The sequence below is a fragment of the Gopherus flavomarginatus genome, chromosome 20, assembly GCF_025201925.1.
Source record: "Gopherus flavomarginatus isolate rGopFla2 chromosome 20, rGopFla2.mat.asm, whole genome shotgun sequence".
In the NCBI taxonomy this organism is placed as follows: Eukaryota; Metazoa; Chordata; order Testudines; family Testudinidae; genus Gopherus; species Gopherus flavomarginatus.
The window spans coordinates 18,217,431-18,241,872 of record NC_066636.1 but is presented as its reverse complement, the minus strand read 5'-3'; the positions used below and the strand labels follow the sequence as shown (position 1 = coordinate 18,241,872).

Genomic DNA, 24,442 nt, shown 5'->3' with positions numbered 1-24,442 from the left:
GTGTAGAGGATCCAGCGCTGGTGATCCAGCGCTGGTCATCAGGTGTAGACACTCACCAGCGTTTTTCTTGACCTCCGTGGAATAAGCAGGTATCCCAGCATATCTGAGGAAGCCTCTCTGGTAATCAAGCAGGTCTCCTTCCCCGCGGTGTGCTCTCGCGTTCCCCGAACCCCCCCCCCCCCGCAAGCAGGTCTCCTTCCCCGCGGTGTGCTCTCGCGTTCCCCGAACCCCCCCGCAAGCAGGTCTCCTTCCCCGCGGTTTGCTCTCCCGTTCCCCGAACCCCCCCGCAAGCAGGTCTCCTTCTCCGCGGTTTGCAGGGGGGTTCGGGGAACGCGAGAGCAAACCACGGGGCAGGAGACCTGCTTGCGGGGGGGTTCGGGGAACACCGGAGCAAACCGCGGGGAAGGAGACCTGCTTGCAGGGGGGTTCGGGGAACGCGAGAGCACACCGCGGGGAAGGAGACCTGCTTCCCCGCGGTGTGCTCTCGCGTTCCCCGAACCCCCCTGCAAGCCGCCCAACAGCGCTGCAGTGTGGCCACATCTAACACCACTTGCAGCGCTGGTTGCTGTAAGTGTGACCACTCTGCAGCGCTGGCCCTATACAGCTGTACTAATACAGCTGTAACAACCAGCGCTGCAAAATTGTAGATGTAGACATACCCTAAGGCTTGATTCAACTGGCTCAGGCAGCTGTGCTGAAAAGGGACGATGGAGAAGGGCTTCCGGCTAGAGGAGATTTTAGCTCGAAAAGGAAAAGAGAGGGAGGGAAAGTTAGCGGCTGAGCTCAGTCATGCCTGTGTAAATCTGGATGGCACTCACATGAAGAGGTGCGGGAGCCGAGTGGTGAAGATGGTGTCCTACCAGCTTGAAGGTTGTCGGATGAGTCTGGTTTGATCCCATGCTAGGATGATCTCACCACTGCGAAATGGGCACCTGCTCCAGCAGATTAGGGCAGCCAGAGTCCACATCAACCCCTTGTGTCCCGCTGGCTGTGAAGGTGATGTGCCTTAACTGTGTCAGCCCAATGAACCATTGGCTTGTGGAAGCTTTGCCTTTGCCTCCTGAGAATGACTCCTCTCTGCCACTGCTGTCACGGAGATCAGAATCTGACCCAGAGACCAGGAGAAATCGATTCAAAACTGGCTTTCAATCTTGCACCATTGCTCATTTCCCACAGGACCAGCCAAACCACTGCTTTGGTGCTTGTGTGCAATGGTACGGAAAGAGTTAATCATGTCCCCTTTCTCCGCCTTCTGTGTCCAGAGGATATTGACCAAGCCAGTGCCCTGGACGTTAAACTGCACTGGCTAAATTTGCAAGCAACGCTAAAAAAGCAAAAAACATAGGAACGGTCATACTGGGTCAGACCAATGGTCCATCTAGCCCAGTGTCCTGTCTTCTGACAGTGGCCAGGGCCAGATGCTTCAGAGGGATTGAACAGAGCAGGGCAATTTATTGAGTGATCCATCCCCTGTCATCCAGTCCCAGCTTCTGGCAGTCAGTGGTTTAGGGACACCCCGAACATGGGGTTGTGTTCCAGACCATCTTGGCTAATAGCCATGGATGGACCTATCTGCCAAGAACTTATCTCATTCTTTTTTGAACCCACTCCCAGTTATACTTTTGGCCTTCACAACATCCCCTGGCGGTGAGTTCCACAGGTTAACAGTATGTTGTGTGAAGACATGCTTCCTTATGTTTGTTTTAAACCTGCTGCCTGTTAATTTCAGTGCATGACCCCTGGTTTCTGTAAAATTCTGGTGATTCAGAGCCAGAAGCCAATGTCCCCCTTTCAGCAGGTTAGCAGCTCCGCTGAGTGCCAAAACAGCTGTCCGCATCTGGGTACTGCACATCGGCCAGATTCCGGTTGCTTCCTTCTCCGGATTTTCAGCAAAATAATTTTTTTTATCTTTGTATAAAATAGATATGAAAGTTTTTGCAAAAAAAAAAAATGTATGAGGAAAAAAATCTCCCAGTCTCTAAACTGGCTGTAGTCAATAGCTGTATGAATGTAGTTAAGGGCCCGTGTAGTTTTAAAAAACCCAGCCAAACAGGTAGGATGTTAGAGTAACTCCCTTTGCTTGTATTTATTCGGTATTATTAAAGAGGTATTGTCTACAAAGCATAAGGCTAGGCCCCAGGCACTTCTGTCACCAAGTCGCTGTGCGACACCGTGCCTCAGTTTCCCCATCTGTGACATGGGGCTAATGATAGTGCCAAACCTTGCAGGGTTGTCACCATTCATGAGATAATGTTCGAAATGCACAACAGTGGTGGGAACGTGGGATGGTGTATTGGGAGTCTCCGAATCCCACTCTGTTGTAGTCAGGGCTGTCCCCAGATAACCTCACCTGCTGTTCTAGATCTGCCCTTAGATTGGCTGGGAAGGATGTCACTGCCTAAGGAAGATAAGCATGTGTAGAGAGAGATGTGTGGGTCGTGAATTACAATGACTGGCAGCCACTACCCATATGCTCCAGGCAGTGTGTGTGAACAGAAGAATGTCCCATTAAAGCACCTTAAAGACTAACAGATTTATTTGGGCATAAGCTTTCTTGGGTAAAAAATCCACTTCTTCAGATGCATGGAAGTCCATGTTTCTGATGCCCAGCCCCACTCCACTCGTTGGCTCTGTGCTGTCTGTTTCCCTTATTACCCCACGATAACGCTGAAGAGCGGGTGTAAAACTGGCCTCATGGAGCAAGTAAATCCCAGTGAGATGGGGTGGGGGCCTGTTAAGAAAGAGGTTTATATTAATATTCAGATAGGAAACCTGAATGAGTTTCTTGAAGCATGATCGCAGGAAGTCCCAGTGTTGCCACTGTCATATCTGGTGTTTTCCTTAAAACTCCAGCTCCTGGAATCCTGTGATTGCAGGAGAATCTCAGCTGTCGTTTAAAAAAAATATAGGTTTCTAGCGCAGAAAAGCTTGAAAACGCAGCCCCTGAAGGTTCAAAACCCAGAAGACAAATGAGACGAGTGCCAGTTATTGTTTTTTTTTTAAACAATCTCATGATTTTTTAGCGGCCTGAGCTGATATTTGCATGTTTGCGGTTGACGGTGCCGGCAGTCCCGTGTTTGCATCAGGTCGGGGCGCTGTATATTGGAAAAACACAAGTTTATCTTTTTCGCTTTCCTGTTTGATAGTATAGAACTTCCGTCACTGGAGGCATGCAAAAAGCGATGAGAAGCTACCTTTAGCTGCCTCTTAGTAAACAATCCTCTGCCATTTCTTTTTGAAAGAAACAGAGCGGTAGATGTTGTTCGGCTCCCTATCACGGCAGATGCTTCCACTTCTGCAGGACCCTGCTTTGCTGTGTAGCGATCTGAATATGCCCGTGTTTCTCCCCATTGTAACACGTGACCCCCACCCCCACAAAAAAACAACCTATGTTCCGCTCTCTTCTGAGTCGAAAGAAAGTGTAACGCGTGCTGGGGAATGGAATAAATGTGTGCAATCGTCAAACGCTAAGTGTCTGATGGCTGAATCTCTCTCTCTCTCTCTCTTTCTCTCTAATGATATGGCCTTATGGTGTATGGCAGCCCGTCATCACCGTGTGAGAAAGATGCTACCTGGGCTTTGGAGCGGAGCCCGGAGCTGGAGCGCAGAGCAGTGGAGCTGCAGGTTTTTGCCCGGAGTTGGTGCGGAGCTGTAGCAGTCACTATTGGTGCCAGAGCGGAGCTGGAGTGGAGCAATTCAAAAATTAGATTGCTCCAAATCCCTGCCCCAGTAATGTGCTTTCAGCCAGGCTGTCTGCCTTTTGGCACTATGTAGGGTTAGGGGCGGTTGGTATTTGGGGGTGTAAGCTTCCAGGAAACCCAGAGATTTCAGGAATTGTGTTTGGTGACTCACTGTGTAGTGTTTTTGACTCTGAGTAACTACAGCAGCCCACCTGTAGTCGGGGGACATAACAGGCTTCAAATGAAGGCCTTGACCTCCCCTGGCCATTGACCATCCCAATGGCATTGTTAGCAAGAGTAAGGGTAGTAACCCCAAGGTCCTGGCTAAGTTCCTACGTGGGTGGTTACATTCTTTCTGCAGTTCCACCTGATGATGTTGTGTACTGTTAAACAGCTGCCGTGTTTGACAGCAGAGGTAGCTGCAGTTTAACAGTCGATGAACTAGTGACCGGTATAATCTGTAAAGTGCTTTGCCATGATAGGTGCTCTGGAAATGTCAATTGCCATCTGTATTCCTGCTGTCAGCCACATGCCCTCAGGTTATTTGGAAATCCTTACCATGGGCCAGAGCCTTGGAATGTTCCTTTGCAGCAGGCTCATTCTCTGAGATCTCATGCCTTGCCCAGATGGAGATCACCCCTTAGCAGCAGATTGGGGGGGGCGCGGGCTGTGCCTGCGGGCGAGAGCTGGGGGCGGGGCGGTGCCTGTGGGCGAGAACTGGTGGGAGAGCTGCAAGCTCACTGCAAGCGAGAGCTGCACGGAGCTGTTTGCGTGCCTCCGCCTAGGAGCTGGACCTGCTGCTGGTCGCTTCTGGGGCACAGTGTGGTCCACGGTGCCAGGACAGGCAGGAACCCTGCCTCTGCACCCCTGCTGTGCTGCTGACCAGGAGCCGCCCGAGGTAATCCCATGCTCCAATCTCCTGCCCCACCCCTGAGTCCCCCCAAACCTGGAACCCCCTCCTGCACCCCAAACTCCTCATCCCTGGTCCCACCCCCAAGCTTGCACCCCCTGCCCAAGCCCAGATCCCTCTTCCACACCCTGAACCTCTCATTCCTGGCCCCACCCTGCAGCCCTCACTCTTGCACCCCAATCCTCTGCCCTGAGCCCCTCCCACACCCAAAACTCCTCATTCCCAGCTCCACTGGGTCGCAGGCATCAACAATTTTCTTCAACTGGGTCCGCAGAAAAAAAGTTTGAAAACCACTGTCCTAAAGACTTGATAAACTTATTTAAACACTTCTCCCTCCATTAGAAAAGCCTCAGATGTCATGAGTTTGACATGGAAAAATACAAGGGCTTTCCTCTGCATTTCCCTGACAGGTCGGTAGCATTTACTGCACAGGATTTCCTCTGCTCAACAGAGACACCAGTTGACGAAGCAGCCATAGCTGCGGGAGGCAAAGGGGAATGAGGAGCAAAGATTAAACTGACAGACTCAGAAGTGAGCTGCACTGCTAGGTGGGAAAGTCCCAAAGCTGGCCTCTTATTGGAGCTAGCCTAGGAGGGCTGGGGTCTGGGATGCTCCAAGTGATGCACCAGGACCCTGGACCCTATGTCACAACTTTCCTGGGCATGTCATGATATCACAGTGGCTTTGTTGTGACATATGCTGCCACAGAGCAGTGGCACTTACTGCGCACCTGCTGCTATCGCATAACTACTGGGGCTGCCCCGTAGTGCATCATGGCCATGGGGCCTCTCAGCTTGCTGCCCCCTCCCAGTGCACGATAGGGCTTCTCAGCCTGCTGCCCCTCATCCCAGTGCATCACGGGGCTTCTCAGAGTGTGGCCTCCCGAATCCTGGTGCATCAAGGGCCCTCTCAGTGTGCTGCCCCCACCCCAGTGCATCATGGGTAGAGCCCTACCAAATTCATGATCCATTTTGGCCAATTTCATGGTCATAGGATTTTTAAAAGCTGAAATCATGAAATTTATTATATTTAAATATTTCAGTGTTGTAATTGTTGGGGTCCTGACCCCAAAAGATGTTGTGGGGGGGGGGGTGTCCCAAGGTAGGGCGGATTGCGGTACTGCTACCCTTGTGTGCTGCTGCTGGCAGCGGCTCTGCCTTCAGAGCTGGGCAGCTGGAAGGGTGGTATGGGATGGTATTGCGACCCTTACTTCTGCGCTGCTGCTGGCAGAGTGGTGCCTTCCGAGCTGGGCACCTGGCTAACAGCGGCCACTCTCTGGGTGCGGTAGCAGTATGGCAACCCTCCCTCCCCCCAAAAAAATAACCTTGTGACCTCCCTGCAACTCCCTTTTGGGTCAGGACCCCCCATTTGAGAAATGCTGGTCTCTCCTGTGAAATCTGTACAGTACAGGGTAAAAGCACACAAAAGATCAGATTTCACTGGGGGGGGGACACCAGATTTCAAAGTCTGTGGCACTTTTCATGGCCATGAATTTGGAGGGCCCAAATCATGGGGCTTCTGAGTGCTGCCTCCTGCATCCTAGAGCATCATGGGGCTTCTCAAAGTGGTGCTATCCCCTCCTCAGCCCCAGTGCATCATGGGAGCTCTCAGCATGCTGCCCCAGGGCATCATGGGGCTTCTCAAAGTGGTGCTATCCCCTCCTCAGCCCCAGTGCATCATGGGAGCTCTCAGAGTGCTGCTCCCCCAGCCCAGTGCATCATGGGGTTTCTAAGTGTGCTGCTGCCCCCTCCCCACCCCCAGTGCATCATGGGAGCTCTCAAGACTGCTGCTGCCCCCTCCCCACCCACTGCATCATGGGGCCTCTCAGCATCAACCCCCGCCCCAGTGCATCATGGGGCTTCTCAGGCTTGACCCGCCCTCAGTTCAAGGTGAGGGGCGGGGCCCGCTCTCCCAATACCTTTCTCTTATTGGCTGGAGTGTCCCGCTAGCCTAGTCTCCCATTGGTTAGAAGGAGTGGGAGCTGATTGGCCTTGGAGGAGCAGCCGCGGTGTGGCTCCGGCCACCCGGGTAGCGATTGGTTCAGAACGGAGGCGCGGCCCTGTGATTTGCTGCGGCGGCCGCGCGGGCGTGTGCGAGCTGCCCGGGCAGGCGGGGCTGCGGCGGAGCGGCTGAAACAGGTGGGGCTGGCACGGGACGGGGGTGGCACGGGGCTGTGGGGGTGGCACGGGACGGGGGTTGTACGGGGTGGGATGAGGTTGCAGGGGCTGTGGGGGCTGTATGGGGTGGGGGTTGTATGGGGCGGGATGGGGTTGCAGGGGCTGTGGGGGTGGCACGGGACGGGGGTTGTACGGGGTGGGATGAGGTTGCAGGGGCTGTGGGGGCTGTATGGGGCGGGGGTTGTATGGGGCGGGATGGGGTTGCAGGGGCTGTGGGGGTGGCACGGGGTGGGGGCTGTATGGGGCGGGATGAGGTTGCAGGGGCTGTGGGGGCTGTATGGGGTGGGGGTTGTATGGGGCGGGATGAGGTTGCAGGGGCTGTGGGGGTGGCACGGGGTGGGGGTTGTATGGGGCGGGATGAGGTTGCAGGGGCCAGGGACTGGCACGGGTTTGCAGGGGCCAAGGGGGTGGGTGAGGCTGACATGGGATAGAGGGGTTGCAGGGGGTGTCATGGGGCGGGATGAGGTTGCAGGCACCAAGGGGCTGGCATGGGGCCAAAGCGGTGGGGCTGGCTAGCATGGGATGATGTGGAAGTTGTAGGGGCTGGCACGGGATGGGGGGTTGCAGGGGCCAAGGGGGTGGCACGGGGCGGGATGGGGTTGCAGGGGCCGAGGGGGTGGGTGGGGCTGGCATGGGATGGGGGGTTGCAGGGGCCAAGGGGGAGGGGGTTGCAGGGGCTGTGGGGGTGGCACGGGGTGGGGGGTTGTATGGAGTGGGATGAGGTTGCAGGGGCCAGGGACTGGTACGGGTTTGCAGGGGCCAAGGGGGTGGGTGAGGCTGACATGGGATAGAGCGGTTGCAGGGGGTGGCATGGGGTGGGATGAGGTTACAGGCACCAAGGGGCTGGCATGGGGCCAAAGGGGTGGGGCTGGCTAGCATGGGATGATGTGGAAGTTGCAGGGGCCAAGGGGGTGGCACGGGGCGGGATGGGGTTGCAGGGGCCAAGGGGGTGGGGGGTTGCAGGGGCCAAGAGGGAGGGGGTTGCAGGGGCTGTGGGGGTGGCACAAGGTGGGGGTTGTATGGAGTGGGATGAGGTTACAGGGGCCAGGGACTGGCACGGGTTTGCAATGGCCAAGGGGGTGGGTGGGGCTGACACGGGATGGGGAGTTGCAGGCGTCAAGGGGGTGGGTTGAGGTTGCAGGTGCCAAGGGGCTGGCATGGGGCTGCAGGGGCCAAATGGGTGGGAGTGGGGGTGGCTAGCATGGGATGATGTGGGAGTTGTAGGGGGTGGGGCTGGCACAGGGTTGCAGGGGCCAAAGGGAGTGTGAGTCCTGGCATGGAGTGGGGAGACCTGGCGTGTGAGAGGGGAGAGATCTGGAGTGGGGGTGAACCTGGGTCTGGGACAGTGAAGGGGGTAGGCTCTGGGGGAACCTCGTGTGGTGGGGGGGAAAGGTAGGATGGGGGTGGGCAGGGGAGACCAGAACAGCTGGGTCCAGGCCATCCAAGGGGGCTTGCTTGGGGTTAGCTGAAGGATGTGAGGAGTAGAATAGTGGGGGTGTTTAGGGAGCTGTATTATGGAGCAGATGGGGTGTCCTTGGGGAAGCCAGGCCTGGCGCAGCAGCCTGGCAGGGCTGTGGCATGGGGAAGTAGGGCATGAGTGGGGTGGGGTTGGCTTAGGCACACTGACTGCATGGTATGTGGAGCTGAGGTGCATGGGCTGGGGTGGCTCTAGTGCGTTAGATGTAACAGCACAGAGGTGAGTGGCCTGGGAGTTAGATATGCTGATGGAGAGGGGTGGAATATGGGGTGGGTGTATTGGCCTGGAAGGGGGTGACTGGATCTGGGGTGCTGGCGTTAAGGGCAGTAGAATGGGGGGTGTCTGATTGCAGGAGTTTGGCTCTGATTAAAAACAAAATATAAAATGCCAACACTCAAAATGCTTTTCCCTGTGCCTAAGTCTCTGCTCACGTCTTCCTGGGAGCAGGTGATGGAAACCAAGGTACCAGATTAGCTGGACCTTGTGCCTGATTCCCAGTGGCGGTTCCCGTGATTGTCGGGTGCACACATTTCTTCTCCTTGTGCAGGTTTGCTCAACAGCTGAGCTGTGCTGTTGAGAGAACCTGAGGCCACAAGCTGCTTGGCCTGCCAGCTGCCTTTATTCCACTGTGCTTAATGCCAGGTCCAGCTGACTCTGATTACATTTTACCTGCTAGATACATATTTTAATTTTTTCAAAGTGAACTGATCAAAACAATCCCATCATGTGCGTGCAGTAGTGAAAAACAATCATTAAAGACAATTTATAGACTGGCTCGCTGCTAGCCATTGGAAGTCCTTTGCTGTAGCAACATCTGCAGTGTGTGTGTTGTCAGGCTGTCTTAGGTAATGTCCCTATCACCATAGCATCAGAGCACCTCACAATCTTTAATGTGTTTCTCCTCGCAGGTCCCTGGGGGAGTGGGGTTAGGTCCTCCCGCTGACCAGATGGTGAAATGAGGCCCAAAGAAACTAAGTGACTTGCCCAGGTCACACAGGGCGCCTGTGGCAGGGTAGGAAACACATCCCAGATCGCTGAGCTATCCTTTCTCTCCCAGCAATAGCAGTGTTACTTGCATGCAAAAGGCTTGTGCTTCTGTTTCTATGCTAGTGGGGGAAACAACTGGGTTCCTTACTGTTCTGCCATTGATATGTCACAGTTCGGGGCAACTGCACCTGTATTCCCCCTGCTTGAGGCTTCTAGTTCCCAGCTGTCACCTCTTGTGTGGGGGAGACCTGTGTCTCCTGCTCCTGATGGGGGATTTCTGCACAGTTCTCTGCCAACACTGTGCTATCCCCTGCAAGCCAGACTGCCTAGAAAACCCAGCGCCTGCACTCTGCTCCCTCTCTCAGAGCTAAGACTGGTGTGTCGCCAGCCATTACAAGTTACTGCACAGCTCCTCCGAAGTAAATTTATTCTGAAGGTAAAAGCATCACAGGGAAAATATGTAAAAACAATGAAAGAACTGACTTGCTAAAAAGCTAACCAGAGGTCACCCCTAACTCCATCCTACAGCTCTGGTAGGTGTCTGTTCTTCAGAACCTACAACTAGGTTTTCCCTGTGCTTACAGTTCATCCGTCTTAGATCCAGAGCAGAGACTGGGCGGATCAGCTGTTTCTTGGATCTTGGCCTTCTGTAACATGTAATAAGCAGACAGTGACCCTCCCCTCAGGGCATAGCTTCAAAATGCTGGGATTTTGCATATCTGGGATTTGGGGAACTTGCATGAACGCCCTCCTTAGGGATCCCCCTGGAAATCCACTTGTCATCCCAAAAGTCCGTACTTGTCTGGCACATTTTCAGAAGAGTCTCTTGAATTCCCAGGGCTCACATCTGTCGCATTTCCCTCTAGAGTGGTAACAGACAATCCCAGTCCACAAGAATACATACGTATAATACAATAATGGCTTCCAGGGATATTGCAGGAAATTGCCAGTTCTGGCACAACTGGGTTTTGGAGTTTCTTACTGTTCTCCCATTGAACCCTCTGTAATAAACAAGACAAGCCCGTGATGCTGTTGTTTATTATTTGTATTATAGTAGTGCTTAGGCATCCCAAACAGGATCAGGGCCCCATTATACGGGGTGCTGCACAGACACACATAGCCCCTGCCCCCGAGGAACTTAGTGTAACTGGACAAGGCAGATGCATGGTGGGAGGGGAAGTGACTTGCCCGAGGTCGCACGGTAAGTCAGTGGCAGACCAGGATAAGAAACAAGCTCTCCTGGCTTCTAGTCCTGTGCTCTGCCCACCTTGTGATGCTGCCTCCAGGCCCTGGCTTATCCCCTTCAGAGGAGCTCTCGCTACCACCCTGCTTCGCAAGGAGCATATGGTCTGTGGTGATGTGGGTGTAAATATCAGTCTCTCTCCCCCGTTACAGTCTGTGCCAGAGCGTAAGTGACGTTCTAGCTGGGCTGTAGTGCAAACTGAGAACTTAACTACCACAGATGCCAGTGTTAGTATCCTTTTTGCTAACAATTGTGCAGCAAAGTTGAGCCTCGCGTAGCTGCCTGTCTTGCTTTCTGATGCGCTGCACCTCACAGGAGCACAGACCTCTGAACTGTGGTCTTGGGGTAGAACCCCAATGGGAAGTGACAGCTTTCCCTGCTGGCATGTGTCCATGTGAAATCTCTCTCTTGTTGCTGTCTAGAGTCTGTCTCCATATATTTTCATCTCCCCTGTGCAAGAGAGAGCTAGCACCGCCCACTGACAGTGTGTTAAGCTCTCAAAATGCTGCTCTCGCTCCTTCATCCCCACCCCCATCCGTGGCCGCTCTCCATAACTGGTTGATGATTCTTCGGAGGCAGCATCAGAATCCTCCACCAGCCACTGGGAGGCAGGACTGCTGGATTCTGGATAATCTCTTGAGACCTCATTCTCCCCCACTCCCCGAGGCTCCCAGTACCTGCAGCCACTATTGAAGTCGTTGGGAGCTGCTGCATGCACCCAGCACCCCTGAGTATCAGGTGGTCTGTGTTTGAGAAGTGACCCTGCTTTGGGAAGGGGTTTGAGATCTAGCACCATTCCCCAGGGGATCAATGCTGAGTGTCATTATTTATTGTAGGGGGTCCTTTCCATTGGTGCCAGATAAGGAGGACCAGGAGCAAACTCTACCACAGGTATTTGCGTGGCCCCGTTGTTGCTGTATCCGAGCACCTCACCACACCCACGTGAGGAGGAGAAGTGCTATTATCTGTAGAAGTGGGATGGGGACCAGGGGTGTAGAGAGATGAAATGACTCGCCCAAGGCCATGCAGAAAGTCTGTGGCAGAGCTGGGAATTGAACCTGGGGACCCCAAGTCCCTAACCACTGGGCAAGCTTTCAGCAGCTTTGATAGAGTAACTTGGGGTATGGAGCACCCACAACTCCACTGACTTCCCAGGGCACTGGTGTGTGATCAGACCCGTAGTCTGTTCAGTGTCCCCAAATGCTTGACAGAGTTAAGCAATGGCAGCAGCAGGGGAGCAAAGAGGCATGGGCACAGGGGTAAAGGGAGGCAGGCAGGCTGCTCCAGAGGTCAGGTAGCTGCACAGGAGAAGGCCCTTGCATCTAACATTTGTGAGAGTGAGAGAACCAGGGAGGAGTTGGGTGCAGGATGTTTGCAAGGAGGAGACTAGGTCCACGGAGAGCTTTAACAATGGGGGGCAGTTCATTTATTCTTGTCTAAATTCCCAAGCTGGCAGCTTCACCCTCCTGCCTGCTTCTTCCTGTAGCAAACTGCTTGATGCTGCCTGGTTTGGAAGAGCACAGCCTGCCGGGTACGGCTCGTGCACCTTGACAGATCGGATTTGTGATGCAGAGCGATCCTGCAGAATGCTTAAAGCCTGCAGCTATCTGTGAGCAGCCTGAACGAGTCCTGGCATGTGCCAGTCGTGTTTTCGCTTTTGCTCTGCTCTGGCAGTGCCCAGGGCTAGTGGAGTCTGTGCCCATTGGGACTGCCAGTCAAGCCAGTCATGATCACAGGAAGAGAGGCTATTGTTGTAGCTAAGAGAATTTCTCTCTCCCCCTCTTAGGCTGTGGTCCATCAGTCTGGGAAAGATGTCAACAGACCGGGGTTACTGGAACAACCTGACGACCCTGCAGAAAATCGCTCTGGCCCTGGGGATCCCAGCCAGTGCAACTGTCATATACATCTTGTACCGCCGGTACAGAGAAAGCCGAGGTACGTATGCGTCACCCCTCGGCAATTACCTTTGGGTAGCCCCGACTTCGTTGTTGCATGGTGACTAACAGCTTGTGTGTTGCATTTAGGCTTGAATTATTAATTACTTGACCTCCTTCCGCCCCCATCCCCATCCCTGCCAAATGTTGATTGGTGCTCAGAAATAAATCTCTCCCATGCTAAAGAGCATATCCAGGGAGGGGTGATCCCTGGGGACAGGAGGCCTGTTCCTGAGCAGCTTTGTCTGTTCTGAAGTTCCTCTGCACTTTCTATAATATCCCTGCAAGAAGCTAAAATCCTTTCGCCCTCCTGCTAATATCTTCCCGAATCCTGCCTGGCGCTTGGGGAAATGCAAACAGACTTAGCACGGAAAGGTTAAATAGCTTTGCAGATTCCCCTTCTCTCCTGTCCTAGAGCTGCTGAACTAGTAGGATTGGCCGCCTTCAGGCCGTGGGGAATGGCTTTTGGGGGTGGATGTGTTAGCCTGTTTAACCTGTCTACTGTGGCTTGTGCTCAGAGGAGCGGCTGACATTTGTAGGAGAGGATGACATTGAAATTGAGATGAAGATCCCCCAGGAGGCTGTGAAATTGATCATCGGACGACAGGGCACCAGTATCAAACAGGCAAGTGGACAACGGTTAGCGAGTCCTGCATCCGTGCCTGGCCCCACCATTGGCATTGATGTGTTCTTCCCTCCCTCCACCTCACTCCATCCCAGAGGATCCCAAAGATCTTTGCAAACCCTTTGTATAAGCTGCTGCAGCCAGGCTGGCGACCGGCCCAGCGGCCTGAGGAGGGGAGAATTTGGGCACAGATGCCAGGGGAGGGCAATACGTTCCACTGGATCTTAATGCCTATCCCTTGGCTTTTAAAGGTCCACCCACTCTAACAGGCTTAAAGGCTGAATCGATGGCATTTCCAAGGGGTCTGCATTTTAAGGCTGATGCTCAGGCTGCTAAACTATCCCCTCTGCGTGAGAACCTTGCTAGACTTCTTTGTCCCGTATCTCCGCAGCTAAGGAAGGAGACTGGTGCTCGCATTGATGTGGAAGCGGAGGACTCCGGTGGGGAGCGGGTGCTGCTGATCAGTGGCTTCCCCGTCCAGGTGTGCCGAGCAAAAGCTGCTATTCACCAGATCCTGGTGGACAACGCCACCGTGTCAGAGCAGTTCGTTGTGCCGCAGAGAGCCGTCGGCAGGATTATCGGTAACTGTCTAGAGACTTAACCGCCCCCCCCCCCCCCGCCCTTCCCATTAGCCACCAGAACAAATGCAAGGGGCCTGGGCAGAAGTGACCTGGGGGCTGGTTTTTAAAGCTGCTCCAGAAGCACTGACCACAGCTGTGGTGAAACACGGCGACTGCTAAATACTGCTTCCGTCTGTTGACCAGAGTGCTTGCTGTTCCTGGGCTGGGGTGCTGGGGAGAAATACTGAGACATAACAGTAAATCTGCATCCAAAGCCCGGGATTAAATAGTTACCCCCCTTCTCCACTCATTGGCTCCTTAGGGTGACAAGAAATCTCATTGAGCTGCCTCAGTTTATCAGACTGCAGCATCTCAAATCTAAGAACCTTTATTTTGCACCTTTGATCCTGGTGCACTTTGGAGGCCTGTATTTATAAAGCTAGGGTGAATTGCTGGCCACAGGGCTGACATCTCTGGGGTAGAACACTGCTTCTGTCCAATGGAGACACTGCGGGGGAAGGAGACTGTGCCCTGACCAGCTGGAAACTGGCTTGGGCTGTGAGAGATCTGGGTTCAAGGCCCTTCTCCACCACTGACTTCCTGTGTGACCATGTGCCAGTCACTTAGTCTCTGTGCCTCAGTTTCCCCACCTGTACAGTGGCAATAAGAGCCCTGCCCTGCCTCACAGGAGAGCTGTGAGGATAAATGCCCTTAAAGGCTGCATGGTGCTTGGCTAGTTCTGTGTTGGGGGCTAGAGATGTATCTAAGATAACATGAAAATACAGGAAGCCCAGCTCAATCGGAATTTAGCCAGCAAAATGAGGCTTAGCTCCTTGCCTCTTTCACAGAGCATGAGAGATCAGGCCCTGAAGTTTGCATCACACCCAAAGGCCGGCCCTGTACCCCAAGTGCCGTGCTGGAGCGCTGGTTACTAGCTAGCTGTGCCTTTAGGCTGCCATGAAAAACACGAATCTCAGAGCCTGGGTCAGCTGATGGGGGCTCATGCTACAGAGCTAAAAACAGCAGGGTAGATGTTGAGGCTTGGGCTGGAACTGGAGGGTTTCAGGACTGGCCTGAACAGCTGCACTGCTGTTTTTAGCCCCGAAACACAAGCCTGCGTCATTGGACCCCAGGCTCTGAGACGTGCTGCCATGGGGCTTTGATTGCAGGGTAGACCTACGCCGAGCGGCAACCAGCACCTTCCAGAATCGCAGCTGGATCTGTCTAATTCTTATAGTGGTGCCCATTGCTGCAGCATCTGGCCACCAGCAGCCATTCATCCTTCGCTAAAATCGTCTCCCTGGTGCAGAGCAGCCAAACCCAAATTTCTGGAGGCGCTTGTGTTCTGGTCACAAAAAAAAATGACCAGAGGGGGGGAAGTGGGCATTCTCCTCAGAGCCGTTTCTTTGGCTGGGTTCTCTAATTCCGCTTCTGCTGAGTGAGTAACCTACTTCTCGCTGCCCTTCTCAGGCAGGGGTGGTGAGACGGTGCGAGCCATCTGCCGCAGCTCGGGGGCCAGAGTGATCTGCGAGAAGGAGACGGACAATGCCCTGTGTCTGACCCGGCTCATCAGTCTCTCAGGGACCCGAAAGGAGGTGAATGCTGCCAAGGTGGGTCTGGGGTGACTGCCCCCTTTAAGAGGCAGTGGGGTCCCGTGCACCTGGGACTGGTCAGCTGTCTCCCGGTCTGGTTTAAGAGAAGGCAGCTGAGCTGGGAGCTGCTGGCAATGAGCTCTCAGAACGGGCTAGAGCAGGAGAATGCTGCCAAGCTGCAGGAAGGCTTGTGCGGAGACCCCTAGGAAAGAGAGGAAGAACTAGGTTGGAGTGGATGAAAGGGAAACTAAGGCAGGACATGACAGTACTGTGAAGCTTGGCCACAAAGGAGCACCTTACGTGGGGGTTACCCTGTCACAGCATCTCCTTTGCGTGGGCCATGCAAACACCCTTCTCCCCCTTCCTCTCCCAAAGCAACTGATCCTGGAAAAGCTTTCGGAGGATGACGCGTTTCGAAAGAAACTGGCCCTGTCGGCGTCAGTCCGGTGCCTGCGCAAGCAGCCCCTGGGTGTGAGGAGAGAGGATCTCGGGCAGCAGGAGGAGCTGCCACGCCCCAATGGCGAGGCCCTCTGCCAGCCGGCGATCCCTCCGCGAGGGGCAGGAGATGGAGGCTGCCTGCTGGCTGCAGAAGCCCCGGATCAACCACAGGAGCTCAGAGCCGAGAGCGAGTCCCCGGAGGAGCCGGTGATGGAGCCCAACCAGGCAGTGCCCATGTTCGAGGGTGAGTGGAGCGTTTTTCTCTAGGGCTGGCTCAAACAGAGGGTGTGTGGCATGCACCACAGGGGTTGCTGCCCTGGCCCTTGGAGGGGCATGGGCTGGCCACTGAGACCTAGAACTGGATTCTCTCCCTGGCTCTTCGATTGACTTGCTGGTCTTAGAGCAGCACTCGCCTTGCTCTGTGCCTCGGTTTCCCTGTCTGTTCCATGGGCGTTAGGTGTCTGCAAAGGGTGCTCTCCTGGAGAAAAGCAGCTGTAAAGAGAGAAGGGTTGGGGCTGCATGTCACGCAGCCTCAGTCTGTGGATTAACCGGGACTTGGGTCCCTGGGTCCCGCCCTCTCTTGCCCTCTCTTGCCCTGACTCACAGCAGCCGTCCTGCCCAGTGGGACCATGTGCCGCTCTGTCCATGTCCTTTAGAGCACCGAGACTCTTCCTCAGGGGGGCGATTTTCCATGCTGCCAGCATGGAAGGTATCTTGGCTGGCTGCTCCCACTTTGTGCTCCACATACCTGCTCTGAGCGGGGTCGCGGTGTGCCACTCTCCTCCGGTGAGCTGCGTGGAGACCAGCAAGGTGCCTGCAGATCTACCCGCGAGTCTTTCCTCAAAGCTCCTCGCATGCGGTGAAATGTTTTCTTCCCCCCACCCATCCCAACACCCTCGTCCCTCCGCCTGGCTCAGCAACCCACGCTTGGACTTGTACGCTCTGCCTCTCGCTCCGGGTGGCCCTCGGCCTCCCCTGCCCCTCTTGCTCACTGCTGTGTGCCCCTCTCAGTCCCCAGCCCCGACTTCAGCTTCCACGCAGACGAACACCTGGAGGTTTATGTCTCAGCCTCAGAGAACCCCAGCCACTTCTGGATCCAGATCGTCGGCTCCCGCAGCCTGCAGCTCGACAAGCTGACCTGCGAGATGTCCCAGTACTATGGGAGCAGCAGCCAGTCGGTGAGCATCTGCCGTGGCGTGCCCCGCCCGATGCGACGGCTGGGTAAACCTGCCGCAGCCAAATGGAACGATGTGTCCCCCGCCCCACTAGCCAAAGAGGGGTTAATCCTTCTCTTCCTCCCCTGCTGCTAAACCTGCATCGCTTCCCGTTCTAGCCCCGAGAACCTGCGCGTGTGACTCCCTGCCCCTCCTTCTGTCTCGCCAGCCCGAATTCCCCAATGTCCGCGTAGGCGACATCGTGGCTGCCCCGTATGCCGATCACGGCTCCTGGTACCGGGCCCGAGTCCTGGGCACTCTGGAGAACGGCAACTTGGATCTGTATTACGTCGACTTCGGGGATAACGGGGAAGCCCCCCTAGAAGCACTGCGAGCCTTGCGGTACGTGTAGCAGGGAGCGTGGTGAAGAGGGAGAGCGTAGGCTAGGGCAAGGGGGGCGTGGAGCAGGACTCCTGGTTCCCATTCCTGCCCTGATTTGCTGTGGGATTCCAGGGAAGCCTCCTGGCTTGCTCTGCACCTCAGTTTCTGTAAAATGGGGAGAACCTCTATCTCAAAGGGGTTGTATGGCCGAGCTAACGACTGTCCAGGGTGTGGAGCTCTTTGCATGTGAAGGACGAGGATGGGTGCAGTGATGCCGCTAGCACGTGCCGATCCCCGCTAACCCAGAGAGATGTGGCTTAGCAGGGCAGACCTGACCGATTTCACCAGCTGCGGGGGCCTCTGCATGTTGGGGTCATATCGCTATTCCCAATGGTTCCTCCCCTCCCTTTCTGCTAGGAGCGACTTCCTGAGTCTGCCCTTCCAGGCCATCGAGTGCAGCCTTGCTGGGATTGCCCCCGCGGGTGAGTGGCGAAGCCGGGGGCAAGGTGCTCTCGGTTGGGATGGGTCCCCGCGAGGTAACCAGCCGGGCTGCCAGTGGGGTAGCCCGACTGGGCTCGGGCAGCGCCCAGGGAGAGGCGGTTCTCAATGGTTCCCAAGAGGCTGGTGGATGCTGAAATCTCCCATTTCCAGACCCGCCTGCGCTTAGCTCCGTGGGGTTCTCTCTCTCTGTGTCCCGGGGAGTCAAACCCAGCCCCTGCTACTCAGTCTCTCCCCACAGGGGAGCAGTGGGAAGAGAACGCCCTGGACGAGTTCGATCGCCTCACGTGTTGTGCCGAGTGGAAGCCCCTTCTGGCTAAGATTTCCAGTTACGTCCAGTCTGGGGCCTGTACCTGGCCACGCATCCAGCTATACGACACCAGCCACGGACAGGTGAGCACTGGAGGCTGGGTTGTCTGGCAGGCTGCGGGTTCCCCTTACAAACACAGCGTTTGCTACAAGTTGTCTTGAGAGCAGCACGTTTCTGCACCTCCACTCCCCTTGGTGCAGCCGCTGGCAGCCAGAGCCTGGCGAGCCCGGAGTGGGCTCGTCTCTGCATGTATTGAGATCAGGATTCAGTCAAACTCCCGTTTCTCTCTCTCTCTCTCTCCCCAATCTGTATCGCTCCCCAAACCACCAGTGCTGCTTCCTCTCTGGCTCCCCCTCCCCGAACGACACCCCCTTGTGCTGTCATCAGCCTGCAACTCTCTGCCCCTTCCTGTTTCCCCTTCAGAGCCTCAATATAGGGGAGGAGCTGGTCCGGCTGGGTCACGCTGTGTGGTGCCCGCAAGAGGAGGATGGCGCTGTGGGGGACGGCGCCTCCCAGCTGGGGAAGGGGGCCATGGCTGAGGCGTTCCAGAAGATGCTGGTTAGTCAATCACTAACCCCGTGGAAGGGCTGGGAAACCATCAGGAGAGGCTGGAGTTTATCCGGAGGCCAGCGTTAGAACAACTGTTGGCATAGCACGTTTATTTCTGGCTGAAATTTTGATGTCCTCTCCTCTTTGGTCAGCGGCCTCTCTCCAAACTCCCAGGCTGTGCCATTTTCCACCAGGCTGGGCGCCAAAGGCTGCAAACCCTTCCCGATGGCTGGGGAATTGTGTAAAGAGCTAAACGGGAGGGCTGGAAGCACCAGTAGTGAGCAGCTCTAATGAGCCCATTCTCAGCCTGGAGGAAAAGGAGCCCGAGGAAGTGACATGTGCCAGGCGGAGAGGAGGGGCTCTAGGTCCCTCTGCTCTCAGGCTGCCCCGATGCGCACCCCTGATGCCACACAGCCGCCTGCCTGCAGCTGGAGGTGTAGTTTCCCGCTCCAGCTGACGTGCCCGCTCTAGCTTTGATCAAGATAGCACCGTGGCTGCAGCTGCGTGGGCCAGCTGCCTGAGTTCGTGCCCAGGATCTCGGACGGGATTGCAGTCAGGCAGCCAGTCAGAGTCGCTGCGTGTGCCTGCCACAGCTCTGCCACTGTTAAGAGCATGTTAGCTTGGGCAAAGCTAGCGCATGTCCATTTCCCTGAGCCGGGAGTCGCACCTCCAGCTGCGCTGTTCACCTACCCCACGTGTCCCGTTCCAAGGCTGGCTAATCGCTGTGTCTGATTGCCCCGAGCCAGTGGGACAGATGCCCCCCTGAGAGAGCTGCTGTAAAACCACTTCCATGTTTTTCGAATGCAGAGGACCACCTCTTATTTAAAACCTTCTCGCTCCATGTGGAGCAGCGCATATCGCCCCCTGCTGTTGTGAAAGCTTCAGCGCTGCCGCTGGAGATCTCTGCCTTGGGGCTGGGTTCCTCTCCCTTCCACGGGCCCTGGTCGGTTCTGCGCTGTGGAGATGTGTTGTCCGCGGGCACAGTAATGGGATTAACCTTGCCTCTCTGTCTTGCTCAGGGGAATGCTGCAGGGACCTCCCTCGAGAGCCTCCTGTCAGAGACCTGCGTCAGCCTTTCAGGTACGCCACTGTGATCGGCTGAAGCAACCCGCCCTTCCTGGGGGCGGCTGCTCCAACAGAACCAGTCTGCCTTTAGGGTTGTATCTTGCTGCCCATCACTGCAGTGTCTGGGCATCTTCCACATCACATCAATGGCTAAGTCTCTGGCTCTTCTCCATGTGCCACCGCTCCTGATTGATTCCTCCCTCCTCTTAGACCTGATTCTCCACCTCTGTCACATGAATGGGGCAAAAAAATTGAATCTCTCTTTACTCTACTCTAGGGATAAACAGAACCGACCGTTTCAGGCCTGGCACTTACATTTTGTCTCACGGATTTTTCAGGAAATTCAGCATGAATTGAACTATTTTCACTTAGTTCCTTTTAAAATACACTTCCGTGGGTGTAGGTTTGGATGGGAGAGGTATTTACTAATTCCTTTGCAGTTCATAGCCCTAAGAGAACACTGTCTCAGATGCATGCAAATTAGAAACTGGCTGGTCAACTTTACAGGCAGTGTGACCTAGTGGGGAGGGCACTGGGTGAAGACCTAGGAATCTAGATTCTGTTCCTGGCTCTGCCACTGATCTGCTCTGTGGCCTTGGGCAAGTCACTTCTGTGCCTGAGTTTCCCTTCCCTCTCCCGCCTTTGTCTACTCCGATTTGTGAGCGCCTGTCTCGTGTCTGTGCAGCCCCTGGCCCGATAGAACCCTGATCTCAGCAACGGCCTCAAGGTGCTGCGGTAATAACTGCCCCCAAGCTGCCTCAAAGGGAAAAAGAAAATGGGGTCATGAAAATTGAGATATTTTTGCAAATCCTTCCAGTGTTTAATAACTGGTGCTAATCCCCCTATTCCAAGCGCTGGGTGGAGAGGGCTGTTTAAAGCTTCACTGCTCCTAGCACAAGAGAGAGAATGTACTGTAGAAGCTAATCCTGCCGATGGATGGGAGCCAAAACCAGGCTTCCCGCTCTGTTTTCTGGGATCTAGTGAGGAGGCTGGGAATGTCGTTTCAGGCGGCCTTGACTCTTTGAAAGTGGCTGTGTGCGTAAGACTGAGCGTGACAAGGTTATGGAAGGGATGGTATGCTGGCTGCCTACAGCGGCATGTAACCTACCTGCGATTCTTATTAGCAGAGATCTCCGGGGTGGGACCCTGGGTGGGGAGGGCGCTGAGTTACTACAGAGAACTCGTTCCCAGGTGTCTCACCCTCACGCTCAGGGTCTAACTGATCGCCAGATTTTCTCCCAGGTCAGACTGGAAAATCCCCCAGGGTCTCTGTGTCTTCCTCTGCAGCATGGGGCACGGGTCACTTGCTGGTTTGGATGAACATTGGAGAAATAGCCTCCGTCCACACGAGATACAAAGTGTATCCCTCAAACACTTGGCAGGTGTTAAATAATCCGTTAGGCAAAGGAGAAAAATTTACTTCCAGCTTGATGGGGAGGAGAGTTGGGGCAGAAAGGTTCAAGAAACCTCCTCTAAAGTTAGACCAGGCAGCGAGGAAGCCAGGAGGAGATAAGTGGGGAAAGGTGAAGAGCAGAAATCGAGGGGAGGCTGTTTCAGTCAGCAGTAGCTGCAGAGGAGAAGGTTCTTGCACCAGCAGTGGCCAAGTGGCACAATGGGACAGAAAAGAGACCGGGGGCGGCGGCGGTGGTGGTGGTGGTGGTGGGGGAGCCGTAGGGAGCTTGTGTCCATGTGCTGAAGACACAGAGGAGAGAATGCAGCCCAACTTCCCCTGTAATATGTGCCTTTGGCTTGGTAGATGACTCCACTGAGCAGCTCCGAAGTGACACCGAGCCCACAGAACCACCCTCCCAGAAGACTGTCATACCCTCGCTCTGGTCCCTACGGATCTCGGCTCCCTCCTGCCCTCTGGGGGACTCCAGGGCTCTCGCCTTGCCAGCTGGCGGTGAGAAGCAGAATAGCTCAAGGAGCTGCAGCAGCGAGGTGGCTTTGGAGGCTGGGGGGTCTCTGCCGGCCACCGGGAGCCATGCAGCAGATGCCAAGTGGACATCCAGTCCCGCTGATTGCACGCATCCCGTAGGCTGCTCAGGAGAGGCCTCTCCCATCTCCCTCTCAAGCAAAGGCTCCAGCTTCCCTACCCCCCTGGCCTCTGGAGACAGCAGCTGCTACTCCCTCCGGGGCTACTTCTATTACCTCTCCACTTCAGAAGAGTGGTCCAACTCCTCGGTCTTCTGCAGCGGCTCCGGCTCTGCCGACGATTCCCTCCAAAGCCTCGTCCTCATCAGCTCCTCTGGCAGCGAGGGAGAGGAGGAGGAGGAGGAAAGGGGGCTGAGGGCCTGGAGGAGAGGTACAGAGGGCACCATGGATGGGCAGCCTGGGCACCGCACTGTGGTCTGGGGTGTCAGAAGCACGAGGAGTACAGATTTCTGCTGCACTGACGGCCGTGAGATGCAGGAGTGTCCCATGCGCTCTCCCAGCTTGCACGGGGGCAGGGATTCTCGCGGGCTGCAGCCCATGGCTGCTGCTCCATTTGCCGCCTTGCTATCGTTCGGCTAGGAGTGGCCGCTACTGGCGATCTCTGCCAGCTGGCAACATCTGCTCCTCCCCTGAGGGACAGCCCCTGGCGAGGGCCTCAATCCTTAGCAATGCCTCTTTCAGTGCAGAGCGGACCCCGGGCAAGTGCTCAGTGCTGTGTCGGGCCTGCTCTCATTCCTCCTGGTGTAAATCCGGAGCAGCCCCATGCTGGTGACTGGGGTTCTCTGGCTTGAGCCAGGTGTAAATTGAGATCTGAACCTGCCCACTGTGTCGCTGCAGCCCGGATCACCCACTCTGCAGAGCCAGGCGAAGGGGGCGTGAAATGGATGCACAGGGGCTCTTAGTGTCAGCTGCGGCATGATTCTCTTGTTTCTCCGTGCATGGGGGCGCACAAGTGGGGAGAACTGGGCCTTCCTTGCACCTTGGAGCAGCTGGACACTGGCTAGGGCTCTTCCTGAGCAGAGCAGGTCGTCTCTCTGCCCCCTGTCCCAGAGAAGGGGGCACAGACTCCTGGCTGCACGGTGGCTTGGCTCTTGGTGGCAGGCCGGCGCCGGGAAGTCCTGATGCTGCACCTGTTCTACCCACTGCCTCTCCTCTTCTGTGCAGAAGCCGCATCTGTCTCTGGAAGCGGCGACGACGTTATGCTGGTCGAAGATGATTCGCTGTGATCCCTTCCCCGAGCGGCAGCGAGCTGGAGGCGTCGCAGAGGACGGTGCGTAAGTCTGTCTATTTGGGGTGGTCCTGGGCCCCCGGCTGTCCCCGAGATCCTGCTTTCAGGGCAGAGGAAGGGCAAACGCCCTCTTGTACATGTGGCGGGGGGGGGATCTTGTCCACACTGACGTGCTTTGCATTTGCCAGCATGTCTGCCCTGAGAGCAGGAGGGCATTGCTCAATAGCGACCCCTATGGGCAGGTTAAGGAGTGGCACTAGCCACAGTCATACACCCACTCCGGGCTGCTCTTTTAAGGAAGCAGCTGCAGCTCCTTGCACCACTCAGTGCCTCTGCTTTCTTGCCTTCCCTTTGGTCCCTAGGAGGTTGGTGGCTGGATTGAGACGACCATGAGGACTCCCCGGCGGGGGAATAAAATACTGCGGGAAGGTGGACGGAGAGACCACGGCCGTTGGGGACTCACCCTTTCTCCGGGTCCAGAAACGACGGGTTTGCATCGTAACCTCGTCCTCGTCTGTGGGCATGTGTTTGGGGCAAGGGCTGCAGCGCGTCAAGTGCACGTTGCTGGCTCCCTGCAGCAGGGACCTGATGCCGGCTGTTGTGTGACTGCCCTTCTTGGGGGCTCTCTGGGGTGGGGAGTGGGTGTTTTCAGTGCATTTGGAGGGTGCTGATCCTAGAGATTCTGAGGCTAACTGCCAGCATCTGTCAAGTCAGACCCCAGGGTTCCGGCTGTGCAGTTCTGTGGTGCTCCCGAGGGATCACAGTCTGCGGAATACAGGTCTTCCGGGGGTAGCTGTCCTGCAGTCCCCTTCTGTCCCCAGCTGGCAGCTGCTGGGCTGTCCTGATGTAAATCCAGAGTAATGACACTGACTGCATTTGGGTTGCCCACTTCCTTCTGAACAGCTGAGCCCCTCCTTCCCCTGGCTGGTGGGAAGTCCCCGCTCGCTCTCCTGCGGGCCATTCGGGTGGCTTGCACTCGCTCTGCCATGAGTTGAGGCTGACTTCAGTTTTGGTCTAAATCTCGGAGCAAGGCGCCTGCACCAAAGACTCCACTCTGCCGTCCTTCCCGCTGCAGGGGCGAGGGAGACACCGGCACTCTGATGTGACTGGATGAGCTTTTTCTGCTGCAGAAACGGGGCCGAAGGACGGTTGTGACGCCCCCCTCCCAAGGCCGCCCCCAGCTTTGACAGCACTTGCTTTACTAAAGTTTTATGTTAAAAAAGGAGAGAGAATCCTCTTAGGCTGCGACCGTTGGAGCTGCATTTTTGTTTCAATAAACGCAGACCGAGCTGGTCCTTATTTTTGCAGCTGAATCTGCTTCGTGCAGAACTGCCCCAGCATCTAGCATTAGTAGAGAGTTTTGAAGGGGGCAGTTTCTGGAGCACACTCTGTGAACTTACTGCTCTTCAACCTTGGCGATGATGGGAGCTGAGTTAGGCCAGCGCCGGGGGCTTTTGCAGATCTCAGCCTCTTATTGTCTCCTTTGCTGCGTAAAGGAGAGAGGTCTGGGCAGAGTGTGTTTAGCCTGCTGCCCGGAGAGAACCTAGCTGGCTCCATCAAAGCTCCTGGCTGTGGGAATTAGCCAAAGCTTTATGCCTCGAGCCAGCTGGCTTTGGAGGTCTGTCAGTGCACGTCAGCAGAGGCTGCCCTGGTGTGAAGATGGGCATTTTCTGCGAGCTGGTGGTTTCACAGGGGTGGG

At 55.6% G+C, this 24,442-nt stretch overlaps 1 protein-coding gene across 1 annotated transcript; it reads left to right on the top strand.

The window, feature by feature from the left end:
• Window positions 1–12,260: 12,260 nt before the first annotated feature.
• Window positions 12,261–23,622, top strand: TDRKH (tudor and KH domain containing). Its single transcript, XM_050930657.1, has 14 exons — window positions 12,261–12,409; window positions 12,927–13,033; window positions 13,425–13,614; window positions 15,064–15,203; window positions 15,561–15,867; window positions 16,635–16,801; window positions 17,007–17,179; window positions 17,576–17,640; window positions 17,898–18,049; window positions 18,390–18,524; window positions 19,535–19,595; window positions 21,337–21,885; window positions 22,680–22,785; window positions 23,106–23,622. Exons 1-13 carry the CDS (start codon window positions 12,286–12,288, stop codon window positions 22,739–22,741), a joined length of 2,232 nt encoding a protein of 743 aa, XP_050786614.1. The 5' UTR covers window positions 12,261–12,285; the 3' UTR covers window positions 22,742–22,785; window positions 23,106–23,622.
• Window positions 23,623–24,442: the final 820 nt, after the last annotated feature.